The 17,152-nt window shown below is 44.2% G+C and overlaps 1 protein-coding gene across 7 annotated transcripts in view; it reads left to right on the top strand.

The window, feature by feature from the left end:
* Frmd4a (FERM domain containing 4A) overlaps nt 1–17,152 on the top strand; it is a 581,879-nt gene that overhangs the window by 490,739 nt on the left and 73,988 nt on the right. For all 7 annotated transcript variants that reach the window (XM_058575149.1, XM_058575147.1, XM_058575148.1 and 4 more), the window contains 4 exons: nt 3,313–3,396; nt 8,203–8,268; nt 8,525–8,582; nt 11,885–11,971. In XM_058575149.1, coding sequence (XP_058431132.1) covers nt 3,313–3,396; nt 8,203–8,268; nt 8,525–8,582; nt 11,885–11,971 — 295 coding nt within the window. The remainder of the gene's footprint in view (nt 1–3,312; nt 3,397–8,202; nt 8,269–8,524; nt 8,583–11,884; nt 11,972–17,152) is intronic.

Genomic DNA, 17,152 nt, shown 5'->3' on the forward strand with positions numbered 1-17,152 from the left:
AGAGATATAGGTCAAATTTTTCCTTGGGTAAAAAAGTTGGATTTGCCTTTTGCCACAAAATGGGATAAGAAAAGTGCATTTCTTGGAGTATTTGGGGTTTGGGAATTGTGGGTAAGGGATGAAGTCTTGCCATACTCTTATTTTGTTTTGAAACTGCTTTTCCCTGGAAGACTTTTCCTTTATGATACACTCATAAAACATGAAGAGTTGATCTGGGGCTGGCATAATGGCAGCATTTCTGAGTTTCAGGCTCCACTCTTATGTTACACTAGCAAAGACTTTCTGGATTTAGTGCTCTATTGTTTTTGTAGCAATGTAGATCAAAACAACTGGTTTCCCCAGCATATTTGGGCCCCAGGTTTCTCCTACAAGTTACAGGTATCTCATTTGATCTATAAGAAGTTTCCTGGAAACATTATTTCCTAATTTTTTAAAGGAAAAAACATAATGGTTTTTGCTAATCATTTTCTCAAGTTTAATTTTGACCACCTTTGATTTTATGGTGTCTAGGTTAAATTTGTCATTGTTGTTTTGTTGATTTGGGAAATTTTCTATTTGATGTATTGCTAGAAGTTTTTGTTTTATCCCTCAGAACATCTTTCAAAATTCCCGTGTTTTAGGCAGTAGAAGACAAGCAGATCATGTCAGCTTCCCCCTCCCAAGAAAAACTAGCATGGCATTGACATAACCACTTTTATGCTGGCAACATTGATAACTACTTAAAAGTTTTGAATAAAATCTGATTAATATTAAGAATAAAAAGAATGAAATTTTATTTTATTCTTAGTTTAGCAACAGACTCTAAGAAACTTTTATGGTTTCTTCTAAAAATAGAATATGACCACAATGAACTTTTAAGGTGTGTTGTAAGTTAGCATTACCAAGGGCATGGAACTCTGCCGGGGAAACATCAGAGTGAAAGTCATTGAGAGGAACTTCTAGCACATTTGTTAGGCTGTAACAGCACAAGTCTCTGAGGGTGGAGTGACCCCCTTTCCCATCAGGACAGCTTTCTGATTTCCCAGCGCAGAGTCTGGCTGGATGGACGGGGCTGGACACCTCTAAGTCACTAGAAATGTTTATAAACAGCAGAAAGGCAAACAGAACATTTCTACATTCTTGTCCTTTGGGAAGGATTAGAAGCCATGGATCCCTTCCAGAATGTAATGGATTTGGATGGGCTTCACACCCTGGTGATTTCTTGTTATATTTTCTGTGTAACCTTGCCCTGGAGGAGAACTAGAAGATCCACTGCAAGTTTCAGCAAGGAAGTCAAGCCTGTGGCTGTCATCACAGAAACTTGTTTGCCAACAAATGAGTGTTTGGAGGGTAAAATGATCCCTTCCTCCTTTAGTCCCTTCCTTCCCCAAATGTGATAGATAGACCCAAACTCAAGTTCCAGCTCAATAAAGGAGCAACTAATTACTTTTCTCACAATTTCATCCAATAAAAGTTACCTGCTAAGGGTTTGAGGCACCTCTTAGACACTAATGAACCAATGAATCAAATCCCTGTGCTCAGGGAACTTACAGTAAAATGGGGAGAGAAAAATCTAGAAATCTGTTGCTGTGAATGTTTTTTTAAACTCTGCTGTACTAGTGTGCAGGTAAAAATTCCAGCCCATACTGGAGGATCGAGTTTTCCTAAATACCAGGAGCTAACCTCCTGGAAAACCTTCAGTGATCATTCCATTATCTACTGAAGCAACCTGAGTCCTCTTGGCTTGGTGTTGGAGGTCCTCAGAATTCCAGGCCAACCTGCCTTTTCAGGGATCGATATTGTCCCTTACATGCCACTCAGTCCAGTCGATCTCTTCAATTCAAGTTAGACGGCTTCTGTGACTTAGATGTGCTCCACCGAAGGGAAAAATGATGTTCCTGTTCTTTTCTTCATGCACGTTTCCCCAAAGCCGGCATTTCCACTAAAAGATCTATCCAGTTATCTTTTATGTACACCTCTTGCCTCCCAAGCTAAATTGTTCTTATCTTTTAGATAAGAACTCTGGCTCATCCTTCGGGTTCCCTTGCAGTACTCTCCGTGTAATGGTGTGGGCTTCGTGAATACGTTTACATTATTGACTATTAAGTGAAAATTCTTGCTTTGCTACTCAGATTGTAACAGTCCAAGTATGTGGATATATTGATTCAAACAATCACAGGTGGAGCTTTTCGTTCTGATTGGTTGTTCAAAGCCAGGATTTATAAACATTACTCCCTTGTTTCCTCCAGTTAGCAGCGTGGGTGTCGGGCTGTTTGCTATCTAAATGCCCCAGGCTCTCCCCACCTGTGCCTAGGGTGTTTCTTCCTTTTTCATATTCACTTATCCATCTCTTATCTCCTTGCTTTTTGGATGCTACTACCTAGTATCTTAGTGGACAATTTTTGCCTTGCTTTGTATGAATGACACAGAAACTGCTAACAGCACAGATCAGAATTGTGGATCATGGGATCCATAGAACTTCATGAGATAAGCCCTGGCACTCCAGCTTCTTGGCTGGTGAAAACACTCTTTCAATACCAGAACCATCCCCAAGTTGGATGCTGTGAATGGGTCTAGGGGTAAAGTGGGTGTGGTCATCCCAGAAAGCCCAACTCAAAGGGAATGCAGATCTGCTGAGTGTCTGTAGAGGAGTTAGGCATCTGAAGAAGGCTGGTTGAATTAGGGGAGTTTAAAGTGTCTTCCACACCTCAGCATAATTGAGTCTGGGAAAAAGACATTCTGGTTTGAGAATAAGATGTGTGAAACCTCCCAATAGCACGGGCAATCCAGTTCACACTTCCTAAGTAGTTTCTGGGCATTGTCAAAAGCCAAGTTTATTTATTTGTTATATTTCTACAAACAGTTTCCATGTGTGGTCAATCTAAGCAAAACAAAACACAAATAAAACCAGAATTGTGTTAGGCCAGCAGTGCTCCCAGGGAAACTGTGATGATACCTGGAAAGTTTATCCTGGGATCCACCCTGGTGGCACCCCGGGGTCCCTTCCCTGGATTCATGCCAGGGACTGGTCAAGGAACCTCAGTCTGCTCTCTATGAGGACAAGGTTTGAAAAGGCAACTGGGCCCCCTGAGTGCTCTGTCCTGGTTCTGTCCCGGTCCTGTGCTGGAAGAGGTAGCCACTCAGCTCAGTGTCTTGCTTTCTTTTCCATCTATGTAAGAAAATAAATATAAAGAAAGCTCCCTTCCTGCCACCTCTTCCATTAAAAAGGGAGCACCCGTGGGGCTCCCAGACATGGCGGCAGGCTCAGCCCTATCAAATAGTGCAGTTATTTTCATGGAGGTTGAGTGTGTTTATTGGCCTTCTCTCTTTCAGCAATGAGGTTGTGAGGAGTGACCTGAAGAAGCTGCCAGCCCTTCCCACCCAAGCTCTGAAGGAGCACCCCTCCCTGGCCTACTGGTAAGACCCCTGAGTCTTCTTAGGAGCCGGTCCTTCAGGAGTTGCACAAGGCTCAGACAACTGAGCCTTTGTGTGTCTCCTGGCCTCCCCATGTATTGATTAATTTATGTCTTCGGAAACTACTTTCTGCATTTATTTAAATGGTGTGTCGTATAGGAGAGCTCTCCTTTTGTTTTTTTTTTTTCCCAAAAAAATTAAACCTAGAATTTTGCTTTAGAAGTGTCGCCTTGTCGCCTCGTGGGTGCTGGTAGAGTTTTCTGTTGGAACTGTGTCATTCGATGACAGGAGATGAGGTTTGGGGGTGTGGGAGAAGTACAGGGTTTTCAACGGATGAGAGACTGATTCTTTCCTTTAGCCTCCTCCATGTTTCAATGTTTTTGGTTTAGCCGCTTTGTAACATTATGCCCAAGTTCATCTGTTGGGACCTTAATGACTGAGCTTGAGTTATTCAGGAATCTGAAAGGTTCCCAGATTGCGGTTTGGGCCACAGCTGAGCAGGGCTTGCATTCCTGGGTGGTGTGTTGAAATCCTGGTGGGAGCTTATGCCCTGACCACTGCCCCTAAGGACGGTACTGCTTCTCTGATGTTCCTTCTGACGCCTCCACAGAAATCAATGCAGTTTCTTATAGAATGAAACAAAATAAGAGAAAAACCCAGAATGAGTTGATCCTAATAAGGTATGGCTTGTGACTCACCATGTGCTTCTTCTGTATGCACTTCCTGAAACACTCAGATTTCTGCATTTCATCTTGCCTATACACTTCTAGGCAGTCAGCTTGTTCAGCCATTCAGTGGCTTTGAGCAATCTTCTGTTAGGATAGATGCATCTCAATGCAGAGCTCATTATGTCTGAGCAATCTGGGAGCAGGATTCAAGGCCCCGAGAACTCTCTTCAGGATACTGGTGTCCCTAACTTCATCTCTCTGAACTGATCTGTTGTCACTCTTCTTTCAGCAACATAGATGCAGATAAATATCAAGCCTTCTATTGTCATCTATGCCCCCAAAGCAAATTCTGTTTAATCTGCAGGGATTTTGCATGTATCTGCTTCTAACCTGACCTTTCAATCTGTGTATATGAACACCAGAAACCCTTGGTTTCTTGGTTCCCGAAACCCTGTTAACCCTATTTACAACAGAGTCCGCTAAGCTGTTCACTTCTGGAAAACCCAGGGTGAAGGAGGTAGGGATGCAAGAAGGTGATTCTAGAGACTACTCGTTCTTATAGAGAGAGATGGATTTCTCACTGAGAGCTATAACGCTAGTGGCTTGTCTGGAGTCAGAATTGCTCATTGCTCTTGACCTCATCCATCATCTCTTTCTTCATTTGCTTCCAAACATAGTTACATCCTAATGCACATTTCAGATCTATGAACTTCTCCCCTATCCCCTTTCTGGATTTTTCTTTTCTGTCTCCACCAGCTGCTCTTTGCTCACATATTATTACATTTAATGCAGAAATGCCTTCCTTCATGCACATGCTTTCTGTCTTTTGTCAACATGAACACCTATCCTTGGATCCACCCCTTTAACCGTCTTGCCAGTACATCCCTTATCTCTGTAACCATAAAGGGCTTCATTCAGATCCATAAGCACTCAGACTACTGTCCACTGATAGGGTGGCAGGATGGGGGAAGCTAGGTGACCTCAGCTTCACAGTCCAGCTTATGTCAGTAGCATGTTGTGGTTGGCTAAAGTATCTTCCTATTTATATGAATATGAATATCTAAAAATGAGAAGGAAAATGCCATTCATGAGGCATATAGACACAGAACAAAAGTAGAGACAGAGCTAGTAAAGCAAGCTTATCCAAGTCTTCCCTTCTCTGCCTCAGCATTAGCATCAGTAAGATTGACCATGACCCCTCATGGGTGGAGGGGACCTTTTCCTGCCTGCTGCGGCCACACCGTATCAGGCTGCACTGATCATTCCTGAACTAAGGACGTATATTCACTGTGCTTCTGAGTGCTGCTCCTGCCGGCTTTCACAGATGCAGTGGGCAACCTTCACCTGGAGTCTATCTGCACAGGCCAGGGCAGGATGCCTACGGGTGAACAAAGCAGCAGTTTGAGAGTCGCAGCAGAGTCTCTGAACTGCAAGGTTCTAATTATCTCGGTAACTTTCATTACTTCTCTGCTGCTTCAGTTTCTCCATCTGTAAAATGAGGTTAACCCACTGACCTACTCCTCTACAGTGTGTGCCAGGGACACTGAAACCGTTAGCACCTCCCCTGAGACAAGGAACAACATCACTGTCACCATTCTTCCTTCCACCATCCGTGCATTTCCTGCACACCACTGTCTGCAGAGAGGCCATTTAACTAAAGGACACAGTCCAGCCTGTGGCAGGTCACAGTCAGCCTTGGTCAAGGGCTTTTTTCCTCCAGTGTCCTCCAGATAGTACTTTGGGATTTGGTCTCCTCTGGTTCACAGGTTCTTACAGTCATTCCCTATGACTAACAAGTCCCTGCCACAGATCTGAGTATTGGGGAGTCTCTGGACATCAGAACACCCAGCCCTTTGTGGGTTCCTGAAAAAAGTGGGGGGCAGTGGGGGGCAGGATGGGTCCTCAGCCCATGTGAGTGTGTGATAGATTCATGGTTTAAATGGGAACAAAGAAGCTGGAAGAAGTGGAGACAGGAGAGGGAAGCCATTGGTGGCTTCACAGATGGCCCCAGCCAGCAGGAGACACAGGGCAGGTGGGGGAGGACAACAGCTTCTGCAGCTGTCAGGCACTGTGAGACCCCATGTCAGGCCGTTTAGTTAGTAAACAGCGGAACAGCTGCCTGACAGTGCTTTGGACTTTGTTTCATTGAGGTTCTCCTGAGCCATGCTTATGTTCTCAGCACAGCACTGTATGGACTTGCATTACTCCATCTTTTTAACTCTGTCCCAGAGCTACCAAAGCAATGGGCTCCTATCTACATTGAGTTGCTTGACCCTGGATCTAGGGATTGAGCCACCAAATCCCAGGTCATATGGTAGGAAACGTGCCAACACAGCTGTTGCTTTAGAGGGCGGCGGGGAGGAAGCCAGGATGACCCTGGAGCCTCCTGACATAACTCCGGAGGTTTAGTGAGGCTGGGGCCTATTCCTGGAGAGGATGCCCCATGGGAACCATCTGACAGGAGACTTTGTCACATAAGAACCAGAACTTACACAGTGCAGGAGCAGAGGAGAAACATGGCCAAGTTTGCCCCTTTTTGAAAAGCAGGTGCCTAGATCCCAAAGACATGACTCTCCAGCTAAACTAAGGTCTCTCCCTCATAGCTGACCTATCCTCATTCTAGGTACCTATAGGGACACTTTCTTGTGAAGAGTTCTGACTTTCCTCACATTCATGACATTTCAGAATACAAAAATCAAATGATATTAATTAAAGATTAAGATAGTAATTGAAATCAGATATGATAGTCCCAGCTTCTCAGGAGGCTGAGGCAGGAGGATTACAAGTTCAAGACCAGCTTGTAGTTAGTTAGAAAGACCCTGTCTCAAAAAAATAAAAAAGGGGTAAGGAAAAAACTCAGTAGTAGAGTGCCCTGAGTTCAATAACCAGTAGCACCACAAAAAAAAAAAAAAAAAAAACCAGTAATTGAAAAATAAGTAAATTATCCGAGGACTTTGGTCATAAACACATAGAATGTGTTACCCCCAAAGATGACCTAACCAAAATTAAAATAGAAAAAGGTGGAAAAAAGAAGGCTTTTGATAAATTCTAGGATAATAAAGTAATAATGAATAATAAAGATCAATCAATACTTACTTGAGGGAACATCCCTGGGATCACCCCCCATCATGGAGCCGTTATGGGAGACAGGAAGGGGTCTCTTTGCCTGTGGTTGGGGAAGGCCGAGGCTGAGAGTAAGAACTCAGGGTCTCCAACCAAGTGGCCAGAACATGGAGTGTGAGTTTTAGGAATTCTCATCAGATGGGATTTGAGGCCTTCTGCCTATGACCATCCTACCCCCACAGATGGCTCCCACCCGCCATGATTCCCTAGGCTGGTCTGTGATTTCCAAGGCTGCAGTGGGAGCAGCCATTGGTCCCACCTCACTGGGTGTCAGAGTCACTTCTTTAAGAAGGCTGTGCTGCTACCTGGACCTGCCTTTTACTCTGTCAAAGAAAAGTTTGGCTGGCTACTGTCACCAAGGAGCCAACTAATCTCTTTGTTATTGTAGAACTAAGGTTTCAAAAGATAAAGGCAGTGCCAGTCTAATTCCAGTAGCTCGCTTGTTGTCTCTCCAGTTTCCCTCTGGGGAGGCCCAAATTCTAAAACTTTCTGTCCTCCTTAGATGCACTGAATCCCTGACCGCTCACTCCGAGGTGGGCCAGGAGCCCTGGATGGGGCCAGTGCCTGGCCTTCCCCGTTAGGCCCTGTGTGGACAGGACTGTAAAGACAAGGAGAGTCAGAAGTGGGACCTGAGGAGTTTAATCCTGATCCATGAGAGGCCTCAGCTCACTGCTCATTTCTCCCATACAATCGTTTCTTGCAAGAAGCCGACCCCCAAGCCTGTGGGATAATCTCATTTCACTGATTAGAAGTTCAAGATAAAGAGAATAGAAGTCTTCTGAGGGGAAAAAGAAAAAACAGAATGTGACTTTTTTTTTTTTTTTTTTTTTTTGGTAAATTTATAGCCCAAAGATTTCATTTGGGCTGAGTTTGGAAATGTCACTTCTAAAATGACAAGTCATTTTTCCAGGAGTTGATGGCTCCTTGCAGTGCCTCATGCAGTTGGTCAAGCTCAGAAGTATCTCAGTGAGCATGATACTCAGCTTCTAATAACAGAATGCTTTTCTTCTAATTCTAGTGAAGACAGAGTAATTGAGCACTACAAGAAGCTGAATGGCCAGACAAGAGGTCAAGCAATCGTGAAGTAAGTGGCCCTTACCAGCACTCATGGAGATTGTGTTTGTGTGTGTTAATATATCACATGTCAAGATTGTTCACTTCTGCTCAGAAAGATGTTATCTCTGGGGGACAATGTTTCAATTGAATTGTCAAGTAAATAATCACTCCCAGAACTTTATCACACATGCCAAAAAAGTATGTATATTGTACCAGTTCTGCCGAATAACCACCCTTGTGTGCGTGTTTGTGTGTGTGTGTGTTTGTGTGTGTTGTCTTCCCAGCTACATGAGCATCGTGGAGTCTCTCCCAACCTACGGGGTTCACTATTATGCAGTGAAGGTAAGTAAACTCATTTGGTGAAGATTGCCCATCCTGCCCCAAAACAAAAAGCAAACAACAACAAAACATTCTTTTTCTTTTTAAAAATCTTCCTGGAGTCTCTTAGAGGGCTAGGAGTTGGTAGGGGAAGACTTGCCCAGAAAGGCCAGATGCCACAAGAAATCGACATGAATTTTACCCCTAAGGTAGTAAGACTTGATATGTTTTCTCCCAAAAACTCATTTTCCCTTTTAGAAGCAGTAATAAGTCTCTCACTCCTTTTGGTCTCAGAAGAGATCAGGATATGGGTGTCTTAGTGGGAAGACTCCGTCCAATACAAGGAACTGTAGAGAATAGAAACTTTCAGTAGAATCTTGTGTTTTTCTTGGTGGTCAAGTGCTGTGTGGTTAGCTTTCCAAGAGGTGAACTAGGATTATAGGCTGACAAGTGGAGTATGTGACCCTTTAAGAAAACGAGATCTGCTTTCCTGAATATTGTAATGGCAAGTCCAATGGGTAGTGACTCCATTCTAAATTCTCTTTAATTTTAATTTCCATAATGTTCCAGAGTAGGATCTCTTCTTTGAAATAATAAAGATGTCCCTCATGAGACCACAAAGAAGAAAAAGTTCCCTTCCTCCTCTTCCTTTCATTTACTCCTACCCAAAATGTTTAGCTGAATCATTGCCCAAAGTTCAACCCAAGAGAGCAGAAAACACTTCTAATCTACAGACAGTCCCACCAGCCAATCAGAGCTCCTCTTGCTGTTTTACCAGTGTCTTTCCTAGTGTTTCCATCCTACAATATTTTTAATTTCTTTAGACTACAACATGTGCCATATTTCATTCATTCTGTGTTATCTATAGCAACTCACATAAAACTTTGTAAGTCATTGCTATTCACAGAACTGCCCATATCTTCTCCTAAATTCAGATAATTGATGGCAAAGACTGTGTTATATTCTGTTACACATTCCCAGAACCAAGCACAGCACCTGGCCCATTATAGATGCTCAGTAAATATTTACTGAGGAAACATACTGAGAATTGAGTTGAGTGGTTGGATGTCTGCATTTCCACAATGGGAACAAGTGTTAGAACTACTGTTGTGGAGCATAGAGCTATGAGGTGCCTGTAGGGACCTCATTCCCATCCAACAGTTTGTCTCAAGATGTCTTAAAGCCTGAAGTAGTTAAATTCTTCCTGATGTCCTACCAAGATTCTTCCCACCAATGGGAGTGCTTAGTCCCTCTTCATTATCCTTTCAGAGCTCATGTGACCAGCAAGCACATCCAGCCCTGCCTTTCTCAAGTCATGGGTGACCAGTTCCCCACAAGGAAATTCAGGGTTCGTGAAAAGAGGCTTCAGTGGTGCTGATGTTGACCACTCTAGTGACCACTACAGAGTCCACTTCCATTTGGCCATCTTGTTACCAAAGAGGAGACACATGAATTCAATAGTTCCTGACATGATGATCAGAGGCATTTCACAGGAGTTGATCCGTGAGGGTTTCTCAGCTGTAGGAGTATTCCATGTTGATTTACAGCAGTGGCATTTGCATTCCAGAACAGGAATCGGGAATTTAGGAATTCCTGTGTCGTGTGTTCCCTGGCTTGCTGTTTGTTCTAAGTTTGAGCTCAGTTCTCTCTCCTATCATTAAAAGAAGTTAAGATACTTACTACATCAACTGCCCCCATAAAAGTCTTCCGAATATTGGAAGACTGAGATACAAAGTGTTAAAAGAGTACAGGTGTTTGGCTCTTGAAATCTCAGAGCATAAGCAGATTGCTCGTGGTTTGTCAGGGCAGCACCTCTGCCCAAGCAAATGTGACACATGCTCACTGTTTGGTGGCCACGTGATCTCACTGATGCCTGATTATGGTATAATGATAACACTTATCGCGTCAATCTGAGGTCGCTGGGGGCATTCAGTTTCTTCTTGTTCTAGTTTTTGAAACTATGGTTGTGCACAAGTATTCCCAGAGGTGTGGGTTTAAGTCAAGCATCTTATTCTACCTTTGAATTTTTCAGCTAAGGGTGTAGCTCAATGGTAGGGCATGTGCCTAGCGTGTATGAGGCCCTGGGTCCCATCACCAGCACCAAAAAAGGAGAAAAAGAAAAAGGAAACCACCTACCCCTGAAGCTTTAAATAAAATTTCAACATTTCTTGTTCCTTTTATCTTTGTGATTACCTTGAAGTACCTCATGCCCCACAAGTATTTGAAAGCCATCATTCTGATTTTAAGTTTTCAAGACACAGTGGAAGTGTGCTAGGTTTTTCCAGAGATGTGACAAATAGGATAAATCTGGGCAGAAAGCTCCTGGCATGCCCACCATAAGATACTAGCATTTGGGAACATTCCATAGCAACTCAGAATCATCCCTATTTGAATATAGAATTGCAACTGCCACCAAGGTGACAAGAGCTCTCTTTAATGAATAAACAGACTTGATGTTTCTGATTTAGTTACCTTGAGAATGTTTCAGCTTCAGTTTTGCTACCTTGTCCAACAGTGCCAGTCCTAAGACCCTGTCTGGCACCCAGCTGTCTTCACAGGGGAGCAGGACATTAGGGGTGACCCTTTCTGGCCTGTGCTGCTGTTGGCTTGCTGGGGCTGGGGAGGGTCCTGAGTACAGCTGAGCCAACTCCCTGTTTTTATTTTTATTTTTATTTTTGGACTAGGGATTAAACTCAGGGGCGCTTGACCCCTGAGCCATATCCCCAGCCTCTTTTGTATTTTATTTAGAGACAGGGTCTCACTGAGTTGCTTAGTGCTTCACTTTTGCTAAGGCTGGCTTTGAACTCTTGATCCTCCTGCCTCAGCCTCCTGAAGCTCTGGATTACAGGCATTCACCACTGTGCCCAGCTGCTTTGATTTCTTAATCCTTAAAAAAGAGAGGAGTCCCTTTCATAGTCTCCATAGTCTCTAGCTGATGGTTGATGACAGTTTCTCGGCTTCAGAAAATTGTTCACTTTATTGGAATGTTCCACATCTCTCAGGTTTTTATTCCAGGGGCCCAACCTGGAAGACCCGCAGTCTTAGAAGGAAAAAAAAAAGAGAGAGAGAGAACAGAGCATTTGCTCCTTAAAGATAAGGGGAGAGATGCTGGTAGAGATGTACTGCAGGTTAGAAACAGAGCCAATTCCCCAGCCCAGGGCTCCCATCACCCTGTTTATAAAACTGAGAATCTTGCTATGAGGGACACATCTGTTAACTTCCAAGGAAATTGCATTTTCCCTTGTTTCAGCTGAGCCAGGAGAATCTCCTCTTGATCTGTGTATCTTTTGCAGCCATATTTACCTGTACTCCCTTTGATGTCCTAGGACAAGCAGGGGATCCCATGGTGGCTGGGACTAAGCTACAAAGGAATCTTCCAGTATGACTACCATGATAAAGTGAAGCCAAGGAAGGTAAGCGTGGTCTTCTTTGTTGGCTTAAAGGATCTCATTTTGAGAGAGAAACAGGGAAAAAGTGAGTTCAAATGCTAACAACGTGAGGCCCACAGGCTTGCCAACCCCTTGCTAATTTAAGTGTATACAAATTACTCCACAATAACCCTGAGTTCCCTGGGTAAATATTTTTTTCTCCCTGTCTCTAAGGAAACCTAAGCTGTTATAATTATTTAAGGTAAGATGCCTGGCTCAGTTCTCCCAGAGCAGATGGGAGACTGTTGTGTTCCTTACTTTCTTGGGGCTGTATACTCTGAGTAAAGGAAAGACCATCTATTTTGGATCCTGAGGTCAATCTGAGTTCTCTCCAAAGATTTTTAGGTCAGGGTAGAGGAAAGTGGATGTACTAAAAAACCCGCTGGTCTCAGGTAAGGAAGAGGAGAATAAAGAGATGAGCAAGAGGAGGTCCTGAAAATCCAGAGGCTCTCCTGGGGCTTAGAGGAAGTGGTCAGAAAATAAGGTTATTTGCCAAAAGAGAGAGAAAGGGAAACAGAGAAGGGTCTGCAAAGTCCTTGGAAACATAAGACAGAACCCTGCAAGGGGCACCATATTTGAATTGCCTGTTTTCATTTACACACATTTTTTAGACCAGAACAAATTGAAAAATTATAATGGAAAAATATCTTTGAGGCAAGTGCTGTCATTCAGAATCTCTAGCGGAGAATGATAGAGAGATGGTATTTAGTTCTAACCCTGAAATACATATTAAAAATCTATCAAAACCACACTTGCTCTGAAGGACAGAAAAAGAGAACACAAGAGCAGGATTGGTCCATATGTCATTGCGGTTTGAATGACAATCCATAAATAGGATTGAAACCCACACAACACATCTGAACTTATCATACCCGAGCCAGTTAACGAGGTCTGTCCTTACCAACTTTGTTAAATTAATAGGGAAAATGGTCCTGGGTTGGGGAGGATTTTTACTCAATTGATCAGTAATTCCCTGAAGTTCTAAGTAAGATCCTGAGAAGGGATGGAGGAATTATTCAGGGGGATATGTTGTTTTGTGGCTACCTCTAAAACCTCTGCTTCTATTTATTTGTGCAAAACAAACTATACCCTTTGTTCCTATGTTTTTCCTCTTTTTTTTTCATTCACAGGGTCTGTATTTCTGTTTCTCTGTGCTTGTTACCACGTGGCCTTTATAATTTTCTATGCTTTTTCTTGTCGAATTTCCTCTTTGCTTCTTCCTCCCTCTCCAACTTGCCTGATTTTCTGCTTGCAAAAGCTGAGAACACTCCCAGGGCCTTTAACGAAGTCCTGCTTGCATAGTGTATGCACCTTTCTTTTGCCCACATTGGAAGACCAAGGCCAGCATGGATAATTGGGATCCACAGCAGAGTTCATTAAAATCTAGGGTTGGAGTTTCTCCCTCATACTAACAAGTATTCAGATTTTTTCATTCAGTGTATGAATATATTTAAATGTTCTTTATTTTTCTAATTATGTTTCTTTGGGGGGGGGGTTACCAGGGATTGAACTAATGGGGCATTTGACCCCTGAGCCACATCTCCAGCCCTAGTTTGTATTTTATTTAGAGACAAGGTCTCTGAGTTGCTTAGCGCCTCACTAAATTGCTGAGCTGGCTTTGAACTTGCCATCTTCCTACCTCAACCTCCCAAGCCTCTGGGATTACAGGCATGCGTCACCACCTGGTTCTAATTATGTTTCTAATGAAGATTGAAAATGTAATGAAAGAGCACTTGATACATGTCAAACACAAGGTGGGACTTATAGCAAGGGTTCGATAAATTATAACTATTAGTGTAAGAGTGGAAAACAGATTTTGAGATAAGAGGCCAAAGGTATAAATAATCAGCCACTGAATAAGAGAATTTACAATAACTTAAGACACTTTCTCAGGTCAGTGAATTAAAAATATTAAAAGGTCAACATATTTTTCTAGGGCATTGGCTCCAACTCAGGCTGAATTGTTATTTGAAATAACTTATGTTTCTGTGGCCTTTGAGGAAGAAATTGGAAATTTCAAGCCTATTACTAGTTGAAGGAAAACTGAGCTATGGAGCTTTCAGAGCCATTCATTCATTCATTCAAAAATGGTCACTGCATACTTACCTCTTGCATGCCAAGCACAGAACCAAAGAAGACACAAATCTAGTCTTCCAGTCCTGCCCAGTGTATCAAGGAGAGGGCCATGTGATAATTCAGCCAGTGACTAATAGTCTGTTTGCTGTTACTAGTAACACAATACCAGGGACTGGATAACTTTACAAAGAAAAGAGGTTTATTTTGGCTCACAGTTCTCGAGGTCCAAGGTCAAGAGCTACATGCAGTGAAGCCCTTCTTATTAGCAGCATCCCTGGGCAGCACAGGGCATCCTCACATGGCAAGAGATAAGGAATGTGTGTGCATATGTATATGCATGCATGAGTATATATGTGTGTGTGTGTGTGTGTGTGTGTGTGTTCTGGCATCTCCCTCTTCTTACAAAGCTACCAGAATGCAATCATGGGAACTCCACCTTGATACTGTTATGTGATCCTAGCCATTTCCCAAATGTGACCTCTAAACACCATGGTCAGAAGTTTCTGCCCTCTTAATATCTCACAGTGGGGTGAGGTATTTCAACATATGAATCCTTGAAGGACACACTTCATCCATAGCAATGTCTTGGTGCCATATAGAAGCCTGTGTGAGGTGGGTGGTAAATTAAGAGAGTATCCACTTGGGTGTAAGGAGAGAGAATAGCCTTCACTGAAGAAGCAAAGGTGAGCTGGTCTTAAAGGGCTGTGAGTGTTTTGCAGATGGACAATAGGACTGGGGAGGGGGGTGTGAGAGAGTGGCCAGTATGCAGGGACACTCCGTGTGGGGCAGCAGGGTACAAGAGCGTCCAGAGCGCACACAGGGCTGGAACACAGGCTGAGGAAGAAGCTGGAGGGGAGGCTGAGAGCCTGCAGTGGCCAGCTCTGGAGGCCTCAAAGGTTTTGCTAAGACAACTTCTCCCTCTCTCAGCAGCAGGAGCCACAGAATAGTATGTGGAGCCAGCCGAGGAGAATACCATATCGGATTTTCATTGATATAGAAGTGCCCATCTGCTGTGTGGAGGATGGCTTGGAGGAACACAGGACTTGGAAGCCAGGATTGTTGGGGACTGGGGTTGACTCTCAATAATAGGGATCGAGGAGGAAAGATTCATAGGAGAGGTCTAGAAGGCAGATGTTATGGTCAACTCTGGAGGGAGGGATGGCAGTAAGAGAAGAGGGTAACCTACAGGGACTGTTAGGCTTCTTAGTCAGCCAAGGCATGGAACCTTGAGGGAGGGAGACCTGGGAGTGGTGGATGGATGCAGTAGGACATGCACAGTTTGAGCTTTAACAGGCAGGCCATCAGGGTCAGGTACATTCACTTGGAGCTCAGGAGACTCAAGAATTTCCAAAGCATTGTTGAACCAGAGACTGAACAGGGAGAGGAAACGTAGGAGCAGTCACTCCCACCCCCGACAAGTCACCATTGACTGTGCATTAAAGATTTCATCCCCTTCTCATGATGATCCCTGGGAGACAGAGAGGCAGGTCTTGATTGTGTGGGTCCTGAAGCTTGCACATTAGCAGGGGGCCCTCTTTGACAAACAAATCTATACTCAAGTTAAGATCAGGACTTTGAAAGACCCTTGAAAGGAAGTCCCAGTTTCATTAGTTTCAAGGAGTACCCACCTCTGCTAACACGTGGATGCCATTTAAAAACAAAGACTCAACCAGAGACATGGTTATGAAATAGCAGCTGCCAGTAGAGCTGGGCACGGTGCCTTTTTCTTCTTCTCACACCCAGCATCATCACCATCATGAAAGGCCATATCTGTTACACTAGGACACATGAGAGGCTCTGAGCCCATAGGGCATGCAGCCTGGTTCCAGAACTGGACTCTAAGGAGGCATATAGTGAGGAAGAGCAACGCACATTCACCTAGGAAGCACCACACTCCATCTGGTGCCTCCTAACTGTGGTTATGTCAGCAGTTCATGGGAGACTGCTCTAGTGTCTGGGTGCCTCCTCCAGTCCTGTCCACTCACCTCTGACCCTGCAGCAGAGAAGGCAGAAAGCCTCCCAGTGATTCTGGTGTGCCGCTGGAGATGGGGACCATCACTCATGGCCACCCATGCTTCCTTTGCACACTCAGACTTGGGGAAAGTCAGCTAAGCTCAGAAGGTGTGGCTCCAGTGTCCTGCACAGAGAGCTGGCAAGTTCCCAAGCATAGATTTGAGGCTTAGTAAGCTGTTTGTGAGGGACTCTTAATGAGCTGCATGTGAAGGATGCCCTCCAGGTGGCACCACTCCCTCCTGGCACAGGGGCCAGGCCACCTCCAGCCTCCGGGGATGCTCGGGAATCAGCAGCACCCAGTTTTGAGCACCTGGAGAGAAGTCTGTGGTAACAGCTGCATCTGTAGCCCAGGAAGCTGCTCTCGCCCAGGGGCAGACAGACCTTTGCTGACACTCTGACCCAGTTACAGCAGCTCTGTCACATGGCACTACAATACTAAGAGCCAGCATTCAAGTAGAGGCAGTGTCAGAGCTGAGCCTGCTGCTTCCCTTTGAAGGTCCTGAAGGCATCCTCTGATGTGCACAGCAAACCATTAGCACAGCCAGAGGAGTTCAGCAGCTGCCTGTGAGAATCTGCTCATGCATTTCCAAATGGGCCCCTAAAAAAATGGCCCCCAAAAACCACTGAAGTGGGGTAACTGATGGCTCTCCAGAAACGGGCAGGGCTGCTGTAGTCTGGTCCTAGTTGACTGGGATGCAGTTTGCCATTCTAGCTCCAGAGTCTACCTTTCTTCACTGAATCCTCATTATGAAGTTTAGTGGCTTTGGCTTTGGTACAGAAGTACCTCACAGGTGGAACAGAGGAGAGAGAGAGAGCATGCTGCTCCCTCCTGATTGTGCCCTATTATCTGCTGCCTGGATCTTCAAGCTGCCGAGTTTTGTTTAAAATGTTTAAAAGCAAACAAACAAAAAAATGGCCTTTGGGGCACATGTTGTGTCAGGAAATGCTAGACATGTGGGAACATTTCACAGACTGGATTTTGCCTTTTGGATGTGTTCAGAAGAGTTCAGAAGTGTTGAACTTCTGAAGTCCACATCCCTCGTATTTGAGGACAACATGCAGAAGAATAGCCCACAA

This window comes from Marmota monax, unplaced genomic scaffold, assembly GCF_021218885.2.
Source record: "Marmota monax isolate L192 unplaced genomic scaffold, Marmota_monax_Labrador192_F-V1.1 WCK01_AAM20220418_F8-fsc00090, whole genome shotgun sequence".
Classification (NCBI taxonomy): Eukaryota; Metazoa; Chordata; class Mammalia; order Rodentia; family Sciuridae; genus Marmota; species Marmota monax.